An 18,152-nucleotide genomic window follows, 5' to 3' on the forward strand; every position below is an offset into this window, starting at 1 on the left:
TAGCCACACGAGATTGAGCAATAACATTAGCAATAATAATAGGCTTTGGTAAATTGCCCCAAGTGTGTAGGATAGAACAAGTGTACAGTGAACGATGGTCGGGGCGGAATCAGTGGGCCGAAGGGCCTGTTTCCACGCCATAATCTCTTAACGAAACGGATGAGCAATCTATTGGTTCCGTTTATTTTTGACTTGTTGCATTCATCTCAAAGTTCATTTAATAGACAATAGGTGCAGGAGTAGGCCATTCGGCCCTTCGAGCCAGCACCGTCATTCAATGTGATCATGGCTGATCATCCCCAGTCACTAACCCGTTCCTGCCTTCTCCCCATATCCCCCAGACTCCGCCATGTTTAAGAGCCCTATCGAGCTCTCTCTTGTAAACGTGCACTGTTTTACTCTAAGACTAAAACTGAATCCTCACCCTCAGAAGTGCAAAACTGTCCTTCAGATACATTCTTTGTTGCATCTTTAACAATCTTTTATCGACAAAACCTAAGTAGGTCTGGATTCCGTGAAGATTCTGTCCGATTGTATCCAGCGCATTCTCCTCGTGTTTCTTCAGCTCCTTGATTAAACGGTGCTCTTTCTCCGAGAGAATTCTATGCATCCTTGCATATTCACTGCTGATGTTGTTCTGCATGCTCGTGGACAGATCCTGTGGATTGAAATGTAGGAATTTATAAACACAATGGTGACAGGGGTCTGGGGCAGGGGAAATCTAGAAACAACTCGGCAGTAATTATCATGTAGACTTAGACAATAGACAATAGGTGCAGTAGTAGGCCATTAGGCCATTCGAGCCAGCACCGCCATTCAATGTAATCATGGCTGATCATCCCCAATCAGTACCCTGTTCCTGCCTTCTCCCCATATCCCCTGACTGCTATCTTTAAGAGCCCCATCGAGCTCTCTCAAAGTATCCAGAGAACCGCCCTCCGCCCTGAGGCAGAGAATTCCACAGACTCACAACTCTCTGTGTGAAAAAGTGTTTCCTCGTCTCCGTTCTAAATGGCTTACCCCTTATTCTTAAACTGTGTGTGTGGCCCCTGGTTCTGGACTCCCCCAACATCGGGAACATGTTTCCTGCCTCTAGTGTGTCCAAACCTTTAATAATCCTATATGTTTCAGTAAGATCTCCTCTCATCCTTCAAAATTCCAGTGTATACAAGCCCGGCCGCTCCATTCTCTCAGCATATGGCAGTCCCGCCATCCCGGGAAGTAACCTTGTAAACCTACGCTGCACTCCCTCAATAGCAAGAATGTCCTTCCTCAAATTAGGGGACTTTCAGACATTAGAGATACAGTGTGGAAACAGGCCCTTCAGCCCACCGAGTCCGCGCCGACCAGTGATCACGCTGTGCATTAGTGTAGGAAGGAACTGCAGATGCTGCGTTAAACGGAAGATAGACACAAAATGATGGAATAACTCAGCGGGACAGGCAGCATCTTTAGAAGGAAGGAATGGGTGATATTTCCGGTCGAGATCAGTATGAAGAAAGGATCTCGATCGAAAACATTACCCATGCCTTCACTCCAGAGAGGCTGCCTGTCCCGCTGAGTTACTCAGGCCTTTTGTGTCTATCTTCGATTTACTCCAGCAATTTTTGTTTACCCTGTGCACCAGCACTATCCAACACATTAGGGACAACTTACAATCTTTACCAATTAGTCAATTAGCCAGCAAACCTGCACATCATTGGAGTGTCGGAGAAAACCGGAGCACCCGGGGGAAACCCACGCAGTCACAGGGAGAATGTGCAAACTCCACACAGACAGCACCCAAGGTCAGGATCAAACCCGGGGCTCTGGCGCTGTAAAGGGCCTGTCCCACTTACGCAACTTTCTTTAGGCGACTGCCGGCGACTAGGCTGTTGCCGCATGGTCACCGGAGTGTCGCCTGTATGGTCGTGAGTAGTCTCCTCAGTCGCCCAATGGGTCATAACGTTTTTCTGGTCACCGATGGATTTTGAAATGTTCTAAACTTTTCGGCGACCGTGGGCTTGTCGTAGCTTGTCTTCTCCTGACGTGGGTGCTGTTGTAGGTTGTCGCCAGCTTGTCATCAAGAGAAGTCAAGTAACGACTTTGGAAAAACACGTGATCAGTGAAAAATAAAGTGGTCTCTCTGCCTCAGTGGAGGCAGGTTCTCTGGAAACTTTCAAGTCAAGTCAAGTCAAGTTACATTTATTGATAAAGCACATTTAAATAAAACAACTCTCATTGGCCAAAGTGCTTTACATTTGTTATAAGAATAGTATAAACAAACAAACGACATACATATATACATATAGCCCTCGCTCAGTGGACGTCAGGAAAGGCTTGGGAGTATAGATAAGTCTTTAGTCTCGACTTAAAGGACATGTCAAGAGAGAGCTAGATAGGGCTCTTAAAGATAGCTAAGTCAGGGGATATGGGGTGAAGGCAGGAACGGGGTACTGATTGGGGATGATCAGCCATGATCACATTGAATGACGGTGTTGGCTCGAAGGGCCGAATGGCCTACTCTTGCACCTATTGTCTACTGTCTATTGTCTAAAGTGCGTCGACTTCCTGATTTTTTTTAAAGCAGCCTCATCTTTTTTCTGGAGCTCAGTCATCAGGTTTTCATACTGGCCCAACCTGGGTCTCTTCAGGGACAAGGCCTTCAACAACACAGGCCTCTTCTTCACCATTCCTCGTCCTTCTGTTGTGCAGATCTTTAAGCAAGAGGGCTGCGGCAAGCAGCAGGGCTTCAGCTTGTAACATGTGCAATGCCCTCGGATGTTGCAGAATGATTCGAAACCGCACCCTACAGCCCATTTTATAGGAATGGGCTGATTCCATTGTTTTGGAGGTCAAAATGACATCACCTGTCTTTGGCAGACAAAAATGCTGGAGAAACTCAGCGGGTGAGGCAGCATCTAGGGAGCGAAGGAAATAGGCAATGTTTTGGGTCGAGACCCGTTTTCGGACGGATGTGAGGGTGGGGAGGGGGATGAAGAAAGGAAGAGGCAGAACCAGAGGGCTGAGGAAGTGCTGAGAAGGGGAGGAGAAAGTAAGGACTATCTGGATGTCTTCAATTGCCCTCAGTTGTCGCCGCCAGTCGTAGCTTGACGCGGGTGGACAATACAATACAATACAATACCATTTATTTGTTATTTGAACCTCACATGAAGTTCAAACAAAATTTGTTTTCTGCAGTCATACAAGAAAAGAACCAAGACACACACCAACACAATTTACACAAACACCCTTCACAGTAAATCTCCTCCTCACTGTGATGGAAGGCAAAGTCTTGTCTCTCCCCTGCTCTCCATTCTTCTCCCGATGTCAAAGTCAAAGCCCCCGGCGGGCGCTAGCAAGTCCGCGGCCATTTAAAGCCGCGCCGGGCGATGTAAGGCCCTGCTCCAGGTCACTTTCAACCCCGCAATTCGGGCGGGAGAAGTCGCCGTTGCCGGTGCCCCGCAAAGCGGTCTCCCAACGGTGTCACCCTCCACCGGAGTCGGGTCGCAGCAGCGCGCCACCGCAGCTCTCCACGCTCCGAAGCTGGCCAGCTCCACGATGGTAGGTCCGCAGCTCCGCCGGCTCCGTGACTTGAGCCCCCAGGTCGTTCTGGTTGGAGGCCGCTCCACGGTGCTAGGCCCCAACTACAACGGAGACCCGACAGGGAAAAGATCGGGTCCCCGTGCAGGGAAGAGATTTAAAAGTTTCCCCCACCCACCCCCCACCCCCCACACATACACATTTAAAATCCCACTACAAACTATACCCTCAACTGGACAAAAAAAAAAGACAGACAGACTGCAGAGGCCGCTGCGACGTCGGTCGCGCCGCCCACCCATGGACCTGGACGTAGGTTATCGTAGGTTGTCGTCGTAGGTGGGCGTCCTAAGTCACGCTGATTGTGTTGCCGGTGTTCGGTAGCTTGACGTCGATTAGGTTGTTGTAGCTTGTCGTAGACATTGTCGTAGGGGGGTCCAGTCGCCGGTTTTTCGGCAACCTGCTACAGCCATGACAGTCGCCGGAAGTTGGCAGAAAAATCGCCAAAGTGGGACAGGCCCTTTAAAACGCAACAACTCTACTGCTGCGCCATTCTGCCATCCCCACATGAAGTACAGCATGTTCAGTTCAAGGTTGCAACACAACAATACATTTCTCACATAACTTTGAAAACAGCAGACTATTAAATAAAAGGAGGAAGTTTTTAACTTATTGACCATATATTTTAGATATTAAGAGAAGAGGCCATTTATTTTTAAACGACAATCTTTAGTTGAAACAATATTAATAGACAATAGACAATAGGTGCAGGAGTAGGCCATTCGGCCCTTCGAGCCAGCACCGCAATTCACTGTGATCATGGCTGATCATCCCCAATCAGTACCCCATTCCTGCCTTCTCCCCATATCCCTTGACTCCGCTATCTGTAAGAGGTCTATCCAATTGCTCTTGAAAGCATCCAGAGAATTGGCCTCCATTGCCTTCTGCGGCAGAGAATTCTACAGATTCACAACTCTCGGGGTGAAAAAGGTTTTCCTCATCTCCGTTCTAAATGGCTTACTCCTTATTCTTAACACGTGACAATAAATTAAACCAACCTAAGGGGGAAGTCACTATTTTGGAATATTTCCAGGATGCTAGTGTACACTAGTGTAGGAAGGAACTGCAGATGCTGGTTTAAACCTAAGATAGACCCAAAATGCTGGAGTAACTCAGTGGGACAGGCTGCATCTCTGGAGAGAAGGGATGGGTGACGTTTCGCAAGAGGGAACATCTTCTGCACATTGACATTGTCAGACTCCAAAAAGGATGAGGGTGGATCTTATTGCAACATATAAGATTATTAAGAGATTGGACACGCTAGGGGCAGGAAACATGTTCCCGATGTTGGGGGAGTCCAGAACCAGGGGCCACACAGTTTAAGAATAAGGGGTGAGCCATTTAGAACAGAGATGAGGAAACACTTTTTCTCACAGAGATTTGTGAGTCTGTGGAATTCTCTGCCTCAGGCCGGTTCTCTGGATACTTTCAAGAGAGAGATAGATAGGGCACTTAAGGATAGTGGAGTCATTGGATATGGGGAGGTCAGGGACGGGGTACTGATTGGGGATGATCAGCCATGATCACATTGAATGGTGGTGCTGGCTCGAAGGGCCACATGGCCTACTACTGCACCTATTGTATTTTGTCTATTGCCTCTAAGACTAACATGTGCCTCAATCAAGTCTCCTCACACTCTTCTGGGAATATTTACAACGATATCACCAGGACTCGAGGGCCTGACATTGCCCAACCACTGCCCAAAAGCTCCGATCCTCAAGTCTTGGGAGATTTATAAGAAGCCTGAGGTGTAACTTTTCCACACAATTTCTGTGGGTGTATGGAACGTCCTGCCGGAGGAGGTAGTTGAGGCAGGTACTATCGCAACGTTTAAGAAACATTTTGTTGGGCAGGTATGTGGATAGGACAGGTTGGGAGGGATATGGGCCACATGCAGGCAGGTGGGACTAGTGTAGATGGGGCATGCTGTGTGTGTGTGTGTGGGGGGGGGGGGGGGGGGGGGGGGGGGGTTGGCAGAAGGGCAGAAGGGCCTGTCTTCACGCTGTATCACTCTATGGCTTACAAGCTGTGAGCACATTGAGAGCTTACCGTAATCTTGGTCATCTTCAGTCGCTGCTGCCGCTCCAAGTCAATAACCATCGCTTGCTTCTCTGTGAGAGTGTTGTACGATTTTTTCAGCCGATCCTAGGAATGGCACAAAAACAGAAGTCCGGCTTAGCACCGGTAACTTGTATTACGCGGCAGCGGTAGAGTTGTTGCAGGCTCACAGCACCACAGACCGCACGGGAGTTGCACCCCCTCCCCGTGTAGGCCCCCCTCGGTCATGACTGACCATGGGTGATGCATCCTAGTTGTTGCCTGCTTGTCCTTGTGGCTCAAGAGACCAATGCGGGAGTGGCAGTCTCTGCGGCAAAGGTCACATTTGTGTGTGTGGTCTCTGGTTTGTTGAAGTTGCTGTGTCCTTTCTGCAGTTTCTCTTCCCCCCCGGTTGGAGATAGAAACATAGCAACATAGAAACATAGAAATTAGGTGCAGGAGTAGGCCATTCGGCCCTTCGAGCCTGCACCGCCATTCAATATGATCATGGCTGATCATCCAACTCAGTATCCCGTACCTGCTTACTCTCCATACCCCCTGATCCCCTTAGCCACAAGGGCCACATCTAACTCCCTATTAAATATAGCCAATGAACTTTGGCCTCAACTACCCTCTGTGGCAGAGAGTTCTAGAGATTCACCACTCTCTGTGTGAAAAAAGTTCTCCTCATCTCGGTTTTAAAGGATTTCCCCCTTATCCTTAAGCTGTGACCCCTTGTCCTGGACTTCCCCAACATCAGGAACAATCTTCCTGCATCTAGCCTGTCCAACCCCTTAAGAATTTTGTAAGTTTCTATAAGATCCCCTCTCAATCTCCTAAATACTAGAGAGTATAAACCAAGTCTATCCAGTCTTTCTTCATAAGACAGTCCTGACATCCCAGGAATCAGTCTGGTGAACCTTCTCTGCACTCCCTCTATGGCAATAATGGCCTTCCTCAGATTTGGAGACCAAAACTGTACGCAATACTCCAGGTGTGGTCTCACCAAGACCCTGTACAACTGCAGTAGAACCTCCCTGCTCCTATACTCAAATCATCTTGCTATGAAAGCCAACATACCATTCGCTTTCTTTACTGCCTGCTGCACCTGCATGCCTACCTTCAATGACTGATGTACCATGACACCCAGGTCTCGCTGCATCTCCCCCTTTCCCAATCGGCCACCATTTAGATAATAATCTGCTTTCCCGTTTTTGCCAGATGTTGGTTCAGGGTACCTCTCCACCTCGTGCAGTCAGCTGCAAGGATCTCCCAGGACTCCACATCGATGTCGAGCGCCTCAGAGGATTGTGGAGGCCGGTTCTCTGCATGCTTTCAAGACAGAGCTAGACAGGGCTCTTAAAGATAGCGGAGTCAGGGAATATGGGGAGAAGGCAGGAACGCGGTACTGATTGGGGATGATCAGCCATGATCACATTGAATGGCGGTGCTGGCTCGAAGTGCCAAATGACCTACTCAATAGGCAATAGGCGCAGGAGCAAGCCATTTGGCTCTCCCCATATCCTTTGATTCCACTAGCCCCTAGAGCTCTATCTAACACTCTCTTAAATCCATCCAGTGATTTGGCCTCCACTGCCCTCTGTGGCAGGGAATTCCACAAATTCACAACTCTCTGGGTGAAATAGTTTTTTCTCACCTCAGTCTTAAATGACCTCCCCTTTATTCTAAGACTGTGGCCCCTGGTTCTGGACTCATCCAACATTGGGAACATTTTTCCTGCATCTAGCTTGTCCAGTCCTTTTATAATTTTAGAAGTTTCCATCAGATATCCCCTCATCCTTCTAAACTCCAGTGAATACAAGCCTAGTCTTTTCAATCTTTCCACATATGACAGTTCCGCCATTCCAGGGATCAATCTCGTGAACCTACGCCGCACTGCCTCAATCACAAGGATGTCCTTCCTCAAAATAGGAGACCAAATCTGTACACAATACTCCAGATGTGGTCTCACCAGAGACCTTATACAATTGCAGAAAAACCTCTTTACTCCGATACTGAAATCCTCTTGTTATGAAGGCCAAAATGGTGGAGTAACTCAGCGGGCCAGGCAGCATCCCTGGAGAGAAGGAATAGGTGATGTTTCTGGCCCGGGCCCTTCTTCAGACTGTTTGCAGTGGGGTGGATGGGCAGTTTACAGCCCAGCTGTATGAACATCGATTTCTCTAATTTCAAGTAAACCTTTCATTCAGAGGGCGGTGAATCTGTGGAATTATTTGCCACAGTGGGCTGTGGAGGTAAACTCAAGTGGACATATTTAAGGCAGGGATAGATAGATTCTTGATTGGTACGTGGTGTCAGAGGTTATGCGGTGAAGGCAGGAGAATGGGATTCGGAGGGAGAGATACATCAGCCATGATTGAATGGCGAGAGTAGACTTGATGTATCGAATGGCCCTATTCTACTCCTATTAATTCGTCTTCTTCTTGCGTATGACGTGCACAGCCTAAAGTTGGACAACTTGTTCTATTTGATCTTCGTCGAAACAGGACGGGCCATGTGAAGGTTGCAATCTCCCACACCGTCCATTCCCTCCCCCCCTCCCCCCCCCCCCCCCCCCCCCCCCCCCCTGGACGCCCCACTTAGTTTCATTGTTGGCATCCTTTGTATCGCTTCGTCATCACCCCTTCCCCAGCCAACAATGGACCATTATGAGCTCCACACTTCCTATGTCATCTGTTGCCTGCCTTCATTTGTTGTGGCCTTTGCCACCCCATTTCCACCCCCCCCCATCTCTGGAGGACATGGATGGGTGACCTTTCAAGTTGAGACCCTTCCTCGGGGGGTCTGTTTCCCCGCTGTATCTCCAAACAATCGTCAGTAGGTGCAGGAGTAGGCCATTCGGCCCTTCAGACTTCTGTGAACAGGCACCTGCTGTTCCTTGTTTCTAAGTTTAGGTCTCGGCGGTGGAGGCCGGTTCTCTGGATGCTTTCAAGAGAGAGTTAGATAGGGCTCTTAGGGATAACGGAATCAAGGGATATGGGGAGAAGGCAGGAACGGGGTACTGTTTGTGGATGATCAGCCACGATCACATTGAATGACGGTGATCGCTCGAAGGGCCGAATGGCCTACTCCTGCACCTGTTGTTTATTGTTTGGAGATACAGAGCGGAAACAGACCCTTCGGCCCATCGAGTCCGCGCCGCCAAGCGACCCCCGCACACTTAACACCACTAACGGAGTAGACAATTTTTAGCGAAGCCAATTAGCCCACAAACCTCCACGTTTTTCATTGGAGCGTAGAGGGAAACCGGAGCACACGGAGAAAACCCACGCAGGTCACGGGGAGAACGTGTAAAACTCCGTACAGGCAGCGCCCGTGGTCAGGATCGAACCCGGGTCTCTGGCGCTGTGAGGCAGCAACTCTACCGCTGCACCACCGGTGACAGGTCGATATGCGTAGGAAGGAACTACAGAAGCTGGTTTACACCGAAGATAGATGGACACAAAATGCCGGAGTAACTCAACTCAAGGCAGCACCTCTGGAGAGGAATGGGTGACGTCTCGGGTCGAGACCCTTCTTCAGATGGATAGTTCGACACAGGGTAGGGGGTGGGGGGGGGGGGGGGGGGGGGGCAGATGGGTGACAAAGGCTAGAGATCAAAAAGCTGTACAGTTCAGTCTGAAGAAGCATCTCGACACGAAACGTCACCTATTCCTTTTCTCCAGAGACGCTGCCTGACCCGTCGTTTAAGAAGGAACTGCAGATGCTGGAAAAATCGAAGGCAGACAAAAATGCTGGAGGAACTCAGCGGGTGAGGCAGCATCTATGGAGCGAAGGAATAGGTGACGCGGGTCGAGACCCTGACTGATGTGTGTGTGTGTATTAAGTATGATGTGTATTAAGAAATCCACGCACCCAGGGCAGCGAACACTTGTGAAGTACACAAAAATGCTGGAGAAACTCAGCGGGTGCGGCAGCATCTATGGAGCGAAGGAAATAGGTAACGTTTCGGGCCGAAACCCTTCTTCAGACTGATAGGGGGTGGCGGGGAGAAGGAAGGAAAAAGGAGGAGGAGGAGCCCGAGGGCTGAGGAAGGGAAGGAGACAGCAAAGAGAGGAGGTTGTGAACGACCTCCCCCCCCCCCCCCCCCCACCCCCCCCCCTCACAATTACATCAGTCTGAAGAAGGGTTTCGGCTCGAAACGTTGCCTATTTCCTTCGCTCCATAGATGCTGCTGCACCCGCTGAGTTTCTCCAGCATTTTGTGCCTACTTGTAAACTTAAAGCAGGTATCGCTGGAGATCAGGATCAAAGCCCTGCCCGCTGGAGCTGCCTTCATTCCCAAACCCTTTCATGTGTTCGAAGATAAGACACAAAATGCTGCAGTAACTCACAACGGGACTGGATGCTGCTGCCTCCCCCGCTGAGTTCCTCCAGCATTTTGAGTCTATCTTCGGTTTTAAACCAGCATCTGCAGTTCCTTCGTTTAAGAAATGACTGCAGATGCTGGAGGAAAAAAAAATCGAAGTTGGACAAAAATGCTGGAGGAATTCAGCGGGTGAGGCAGCATCGATGGAGCGAAGTCTGAAGAAGGGTCTCGACCCGAAACGTCGCCTAGTCCGTCGCTCCATAGATGCTGCCTCGCCCGCTGAGTTTCTCCAGCATTTTTGTCCACCTGCCTGACCCGTTGCGTGTCCATTTTCGGTTTCACTCAGCATCTGCAGTTAAACATAGAAAATAGGTGCAGGAGTTGGCCATTCGGCCCTTCGAGCTAGCACCGCCATTCAATGTGATCATGGCTGATCGTCCCCAGTCAATACCCCGTGCCTGCCTTCTCCCCATATCCCTTGACTCCACTACCCCATAGAGCTCTATCTAACTCTCTCTTAAATCCATCCAGTGACTTGGCCTCCACTGCGCTCTGTGGCAGGGAATTCCACAAATTCACAACTCTCTGGGTGAAAAAGTTTTTTCTCACCTCAGTCTTAAATGGCCTCCCCTTTATTCTAAGACTGTGTGGCCCCTGGTTCTGGACTCGCCCAACATTGGGAACATTTTTCCTGCATCAAGCTTGTCCAGTCCTTTTATAATTTTATATGTTTCTATAAGAGAGCCCCTCATCCTTCTAAACTCCAGTGAATACAAGCCCAGTCTTTTCAATCTTTCCTCATATGACAGTCCCGCCATCCCAGGGATCGATCTCGTGAACCTACGCTACACTGCCTCAGAACAGGGGCATCCGATGACAAGGGTGGGGGCTGACATTTACCTTGTAGGTCTCGGCGGCCTCGTTAATGGACATAAAGCGATGGTCGCCATGCTCCGGTGCAGCCACGCATTTCAGACAGATCACCTCCTTATCGTTCTCACAAAAGAGCATCGCTTCTTCCTGATGTTCCTTGCAATGAGCCTTGCTCCCTCTCGGAGTGAAATCCACTTTGAAGCTCCGCGCCTTCTCGGCGGCGGCCCGATTCACCCCGAAGTTTGTGCCCGAAGAGGCCTCGCCGCACTCGGGACAAGAGTTCGACCCCTTCTTGCCCCACGTCGCCGCGATGCAGGGCTTGCAGAAGGTGTGGCCGCACTCCAGCGAAACCGGGTCGGTGAACGACTTCTGGCAAACCGGACAATTCAACACCTCCGTCTGTTCCCCAGAGGCCATGTTAAGGCAGCTTCTCTAATGCGCCGCAGTTAGACTGCGCTCGCTTACGCCAGAGTTCCCAGGCGGAATGATGACGAAAATGGAGTGGAGAGGGGGAGGGGAGGGGGGAGGGGGAGGGGAAGGGGGGGAAGGGGAGGGGATGGGGGGGAGGGGATGGAGAGGGGGGAGGACAAGGCAAAGCAGGGGTGGGGAGGGAGGTAGGGCTGGGGGAGATTTAAGTTTCCACTTCGTTTCACTCTGTCTCTTGGCTCCTGCATCAGCACCTCGACTCAAGACCCACCACGCCAAGGGTCATGTTTTAATCTGCTACAAAACGCCAAGCATAGCAGCAAATAGCCGAGCCGCTCGCTGCCTCTCAGATTCGAGGGACTGAAATATAGACACAAAAGAACCGCAGGCGACGGTTTACACCAACGATAGGCACAGAGTGCTGGAGTAACTCAGCGGGTCAGGCAGCATCTGTGGAGAACATGGATAGGCAGGTGACGTTTCACAGAGTGCTGGAGTAACTCAGCGGGTCAGGCAGCATCTGTGGAGAACGTGGATAGGTGATGTTTTGGGTCGGGACCCTTCTTCAGACTCATCCTCTCTCTTCTACCTTCGTGGGACCTACTAGGTTCGATATTGACTTCCGGTGCTGTCAGCGTGGAGTTTGCACGTTCTCCCTGTGACCCGCGTGGGTTTCCACCGGTTGCACAGGACTTTCTTCCAAGGTGAGTTACATGGCCACGAGACCCCCCCCCCCCCCCCCTCGTGTGTACGCGAGTTGTGAAGCCTGGGGGAGTTTGATGGGATGATGATATTCCATAGAGTACCAGAGGCAGCCTGACAGGTACTGAACTACCCACCCATCGATGGGATCGGCGGAAAGCGCTGTACAACAAGGTACACTATGGCGGAGTAGAATTGATGGACCGAGCGGCCTAATTCTCCCCCGACAGGAGTCTGAAAACCAGAGACCACCAGGAAGGGCTTCCTCCCAACAACCATAAGGCCATTGAACACTGCATGACGCTTACCTCAGCAACTATGAACTTCTACGGGCTGTGTGTCTATCGTTCCGTTTCTCTCCACCCCCCCCCCCACCCCCACCCTAGTCGTCCTGCTAGTTTTGCTGTTTGTATCGCCTCGTTGTCACTTCCTCCACAGCCAACAATGGACCATTGTGGGCTCTTTGGTCATCGGTGCGGCCTGTGATCTGTTCTGTACCTTTCCACACCTCTAGTTTCCCTCTCCCCTGAATCTCAGTCTGAAGAAGGGTCTCGACCCGAAAGTCCACCTATTGCTTTTCTCCAGAGATGCTGCCTGGCCCATTTAGTTGCCCCAGCACCATGAACAGTGCTGTTTGCACCGTGATGGTCATGTGGAATGATTGAATAGGTTTATTGGCCAAGTATTCACATACAAGGAATTTGCCTTGGTGCTCCGCCAACAACATGACATACAGTGAAAGTTAGGAATGACACATAAAATATTAACAATAAAACATTATTGATTAAACACGTGAATTCAATAAAATACCAAAAAAAGGAGACTACAGATTTTGGGGGTATAGAGTAGTGCTATTACTCGTAGATAAAAACTATTTTTATGTCTGGCTGTGGCAGCTTTGACAGTCCCAAGTGGCCTTCCAGAGGGAAGTAATTCAAAGAGTTTGTGGCCACGGTGAGAGGGGTCAGAGATGATCTTGGCCGCTTGCTTCCTGGCCCTTGCAGTGTGGCTGTGATCAATATATATATATGTATGTTATTGCGTTTACAGGCCTCTTAAGCTGCAGCAAAGGAGATTTCATTGTTAGTTTTTGCTACATATGACAATTAAATACTCTTAACTCTTGACTCTTGAATGTAGGACGAGGAAGGCAGAACTGCTTTCGTGGGTAAAAGTGGGTGTTTGGTGTTTGGTATCGATCTTGATTGGAGGACTGTACTGGGTAAGAAAGGTTTTCAGAAGTGTTTGAGTAATGTGAAATGGTAACTGCATTGTATATTCTTATTTATAAATGGTAAGTTTCTCCAGCAAATACTGGAGTTAATAGACAATAAACAATAGACAATAGGTGCAGGAGGAGGCCATTCGGCCCTTCGAACCAGCACCGCCATTCAATGTGATCATGGCTGATCATCCCCAATCAGTACCCCGTTCCTGCCTTCTCCCCCATATCCCCTGACTCCGCTATTTTAAGAGCCCTATCTAGCTCTCCCTTGAAAGCATCCAGAGAACCTGCCTCCACGGAGGCAGAGAATTCCACAGGCTCACCACTCTCTGTAAGAAAAAGTGTTTCCTCGTCTCCGTTCTAAATGGCTTACTCCTTATTCTTAAACTGTGGCCCCTGGTTCTGGACTCCCCCAACATCGGCAACATGTTTCCTGCTTCTAGTGTCTCCAAGCCATTAACAATCTTATATGTTTCAATGAGATGCCCTCTCATCCTTCTAAACTCCAGAGTGTACAAGCCCATCTGCTCCATTCTCTCAGCATATGACAGTCCTGCCATCCCGGCACTTAACCTTGTAAACCTTGTAGAACGTGCAAACTCCGTACAGACAGCACCCCCAGCCAGGATCGAACTCGGGACCCTGGCGTTTGATCTATCGGCCGTGCGTTGGTTGAAACTGTGCTATTGTGTCAATGTAGAAAATTATTTTTGAATGGGGTTAAAAGCCACTGTCAGACATTATTGGCTTTGGTATTGGTTTATTGTTGGCAATTGAAAACGGTATTTTTTTTCTATCCAGTCTATTATGTGAGTATAATCAACCCATACTCAAGTACAGCAGATAGTGCAAGGGGTTAAACACCAGCGGGCAGAATGCTGCGTTACAGAATGAAAGTGTTACAGATACAGAGAAAGTGGAGATAACAAAGTCCAAGGTCTGCATAGTTATAATATTAATGTCAAACCAAAACAGTGTAGTGAGGGACAGTTAGTTCATTACATTCACTTGGAACACATTGTGTTCTTGCTCTGAACAACTTCAACTCGTTGCATTTGATAACTGTTTGGGAAGGAACTGCAGACGCTGGTTTAAACAGAAGGTTGACATAAGAAGCTGGAGTAACTCAGCGGGACGGGCAGCATCTCTGGAGGGAAGGAATGGGTGACGTTTCGGGTCGAGACCCTTCTTCAGACTCCTCCCCCCCCCCTCTTCAGTCTGAAGAAGGATCTTGTAGTAGTCTTTCCAGGTGAGGCAGAGGTTCACCTGCACCTCCTCCAACCTCATCTATTGCATCCGCTGCTCTCGGTGTCAGCTGCTCTACATCGGTGAGATCAAGCGATCGTTTCGCCCAAGTTCGCAATGTAAACCAGCATCCGCAGTGAAGGGTTTTGGCCTGAAACGTTGCTATTTCCTTCGCTCCATAGATGCTGCTGCACCCGCTGAGTTTCTCCAGAATTTTTGTGTACCTTCGATTTTCCAGCATCTGCAGTTCCTTCTTAAACAGTCTGAAGAAGGGTCTCGACCCGAAACGTCGCCTATTTCCTTCGCTGCATAGATGCTGCCTCACCCGCTGAGTTTCTCCAGCATTTTTATCTACCTTTGTAGAGTAACCACATTAGTCTGCCTTCACTATATAGATATGACCACACATATTATGCATGCTGCACATTCCACGTGTCCACAGTCCGGATCTTCATCCCTACCATATAACCATATAACCATATAACAATTACAGCACGGAAACATGCCATCTCGACTCTTCTAGTCCGTGCCGAACACATAATCTCCCCTAGTCCCATATACCTGCGCTCAGACCATAACCCTCCATTCCCTTCCCATCCATATAACTATCCAATTTATTTTTAAATGATAAAAACGAACCTGCCTCCACCACCTTCACTGGAAGCTCATTCCACACAGCTACCACTCTCTGAGTAAAGAAGTTCCCCCTCATGTTACCCCTAAACTTCAGTCCCTTAATTCTCATGTCATGCCCCCTTGTTTGAATCTTCCCTACTCTCAGTGGGAAAAGCTTTTCCACGTCAACTCTGTCTATCCCTCTCATCATTTAAAAAACCTCTATCAAGTCCCCCCTTAACCTTCGGCGCTCCAAAGAATAAAGCCCTAACTTGTTCAACCTTTCTCTGTAACTTAGTTGCTGAAACCCAGGCAACATTCTAGTAAATCTCCTCTGTACTCTCTCTATTTTGTTGACATCCTTCCTACCCTGGACTATTAATACAGCACCTCACAATCTCACGATCAGACTAGATGCTGACCACGGAGACGATATCATGTAATGTTTCCTCCGCGTGTGTTACAATAAAAACTACGAGTTATTACTCCTGTGTATGGGTCTCATTGCACTACAAGTCTCGGCCCGAGACGACACCCGACATTTCTTTCCGAAATGCTGGTGTAAACCGAAGATACTCGCCCCAGCGCCTGGATGAAGTGAGATTTAGAGCCTGAATCACACGATTTGAACGTCACCCACGCGGCCAGAGTTCATTGCCTCCCCACAAATAACCGTGTTAATCACGTTCACATCATTGTTAAAGTTAACTTTTACATCCAAGTATTATGTAAAGGCCTCTCACAAACAAGGAGAAAAGGGTCCACGCGGGAGCATCCCAGCTACAAGTTGCCAGAACTTTCATTCCTCATCCACGCCCACCACAGTGAAGAATGCTGTGGTGGATGTTTGTGTTAAATTCTATTGTGCATTGTGTGTTCTTTTTAAGTGTATCGCTGCTGGCAAATTCACTTCACTGCACCTTTGGACTTTGACTTTGATTGCTGGGCACCGAGGGTCACGTGATCCGGCGGGGACATCGGGTCATGTGATAGGGGCAAAATTAGGCCGTTCGGCCCATCAAGTATACTCTGCCAACCAATCGTGGCTGATCTATTTCTCCCATGCTCTGGCATCTCAACTAATCAAAAATCAATCTGTCTCTGCCTTAAAAATATCCACTGACTTGGCCTCCACAGCATTCTGTAGCAAAGAATTCCACTGCCTAAATACATTTCTCCTCATCTCCTTCCTAAAAGAACGTCCTTTAATGCTAAGGCTATTACCTCTAGTCCTAGACTCTCCCACCGGTGGAAATATCCTCTCCACATTCACTCTATCCAAGCCTTTCACAATTCTGTATGTATCAATTACCCCCCCCCCTCCCCTCTCTCCCCACTCCCACATTCTTCTGAACTCCAGCGAGTACAGGCCCAGTGCCGACAAACGCTCATCATAGGTTAACCCACTCGATCCTGGGCTCATTCTTGTAAACCTCCTCTGGACCCTCGCCAGCACATCCTTTCTGAGATATTGTGGCCAGAATGGCTCCCACTGTTCCAAATGCAGCCTTACCAGCGCCTCATTTGAGGAAGGACATTCTTGCTATTGAGGGAGTGCAGCATAGGTTTACAAGGTTAATTCCCGGGATGGCAGGACTGTCATATGCTGAGAGAATGGAGCACCTGGGCTTGTACACTCTGGAGTTTACAAGGATGAGAGGATATCTCATTGAAACATATAAGATTGTCAAGGGATTGGACCGGCTAGAGGCAGGAAACATGTTCCTGATGTTGGGGGAGTCCAGAACCAGGGGCCACAGAACAGATGAGGAAACACTTTTTCACATAGAGTTGTCAGTTTGTGGAATACTCTGACTCAGAGGGCAGTGGAGGCCGGTTGTCTGGATACTTTCAAGAGAGAGCTAGATAGGGCTCTTAAAGATAGCGGAGTCAGGGGATATGGGGAAAAGGGGGGAACAGGGTACTGGTTGGGGATGATCAGCCATGATCACATTGAATGAAGCTGCTGGCTCGAAGGGCCAAATGGCCTATTCCTGCACCTATTGTCTATCGTCGAAACCAGCATCTGCAGTTCCTTCCAACACACTACACAGCCCATCTATGTAACTCCCATTCCAACATTTAGCATTATTTCTATCTCCACAACTTACACGGCCGGTTTCAGGACCCGGGGGAGCCCGGAGCTCAGGACCCGTCGCCCGCGGCTGCTGCTGAACCCGCGGGAAGGGAGATTGTTTCAATCTTTATATTTTCACAAAAGTGATTTCTGTTCCGTTGCCGGACGCGGTTAACGCATTGAAATGAATGGATCGACAGACAGACAGCTCTGATTTCAGGTGCTGTTTATTTCACTCTTCCCACATTTACATTCCCCCTGGTTTTATTTCCGCGCTCACTGGGGTTTCACGACGCGGAATTTGGGGATTAAATGGGAGCCGTTCATTCAGCGCCGACCTGTTGTCCACCGGGGTTTCTGCCCCACAGCCCCTGAGCCCCGCTCCTGACGCCGGTCCCGGGACCCGACCCTTCTACACGCGCGAGCGGAACTGGGGCAGATTATCAGCCACTGGTTTTCATCCCAAACCCAGAAGAAAGGATAAAGTTTCTCCGTGAATTTATTCCCAGTGAAGGTGTGGAGATGGGACTTGGTTCGCGCGTCGTAAAATGACACTATCCCGGACTCGTAACTGAGATAAATTCCCACCTTCCTGGGGGTGGGACGGTGGGGGAGTGGGGATAGAGGTTCGGTATTTGCATTAAACCATTCACCCTGCCGCCCGATGCTCCAGACTCCAGACTCCGGGGTCAACTCTATCGCATCACCCCTCTCCACAGACTCTGCGGCGACCCCCAGACTCCAGCCACGACACTCCGCCACCTCCACCTCCCAGTAATATCTCCCCGATGTGAATCCCTCCGATCCCAGCACACACTCCAGGGATGTAAACCTCTTCTCGGTTTCAGGGAGATTCCTGCAGTACTCGGCCAGTCTCACCCTCTTTCGATCCTCAGACACCTCAAGCTGCAGACCCGATGTTTCCTCATCCAGGGTGATGGAGACTGGGGGGGGGGGGGGGGGGGGGGGGAAGGGAAAGAAGCAGAGAATCAGAGAGTCCCCGGGGGTCGGGGGGGAGACTAAGGCACAGGCGAGCGGACAACT

General features: G+C 49.5%; 1 protein-coding gene across 1 annotated transcript in view; it reads right to left on the bottom strand.

Moving 5' to 3' along the window:
- LOC129695203 (uncharacterized) overlaps window positions 1-18,152 on the bottom strand; it is a 60,435-nt gene that overhangs the window by 22,228 nt on the left and 20,055 nt on the right. The window contains exons 7-10 of the mRNA XM_055631979.1: window positions 17,439-18,052; window positions 10,846-11,187; window positions 5,629-5,724; window positions 425-658 (exon numbers count right to left, since the gene is read on the bottom strand). Of these exons, the coding sequence (XP_055487954.1) occupies window positions 425-658; window positions 5,629-5,724; window positions 10,846-11,187; window positions 17,439-18,052 (1,286 nt within the window). The remainder of the gene's footprint in view (window positions 1-424; window positions 659-5,628; window positions 5,725-10,845; window positions 11,188-17,438; window positions 18,053-18,152) is intronic.

Source organism: Leucoraja erinacea, unplaced genomic scaffold (genome assembly GCF_028641065.1).
Source record: "Leucoraja erinacea ecotype New England unplaced genomic scaffold, Leri_hhj_1 Leri_98S, whole genome shotgun sequence".
Lineage (NCBI taxonomy): Eukaryota > Metazoa > Chordata > Chondrichthyes > Rajiformes > Rajidae > Leucoraja > Leucoraja erinaceus.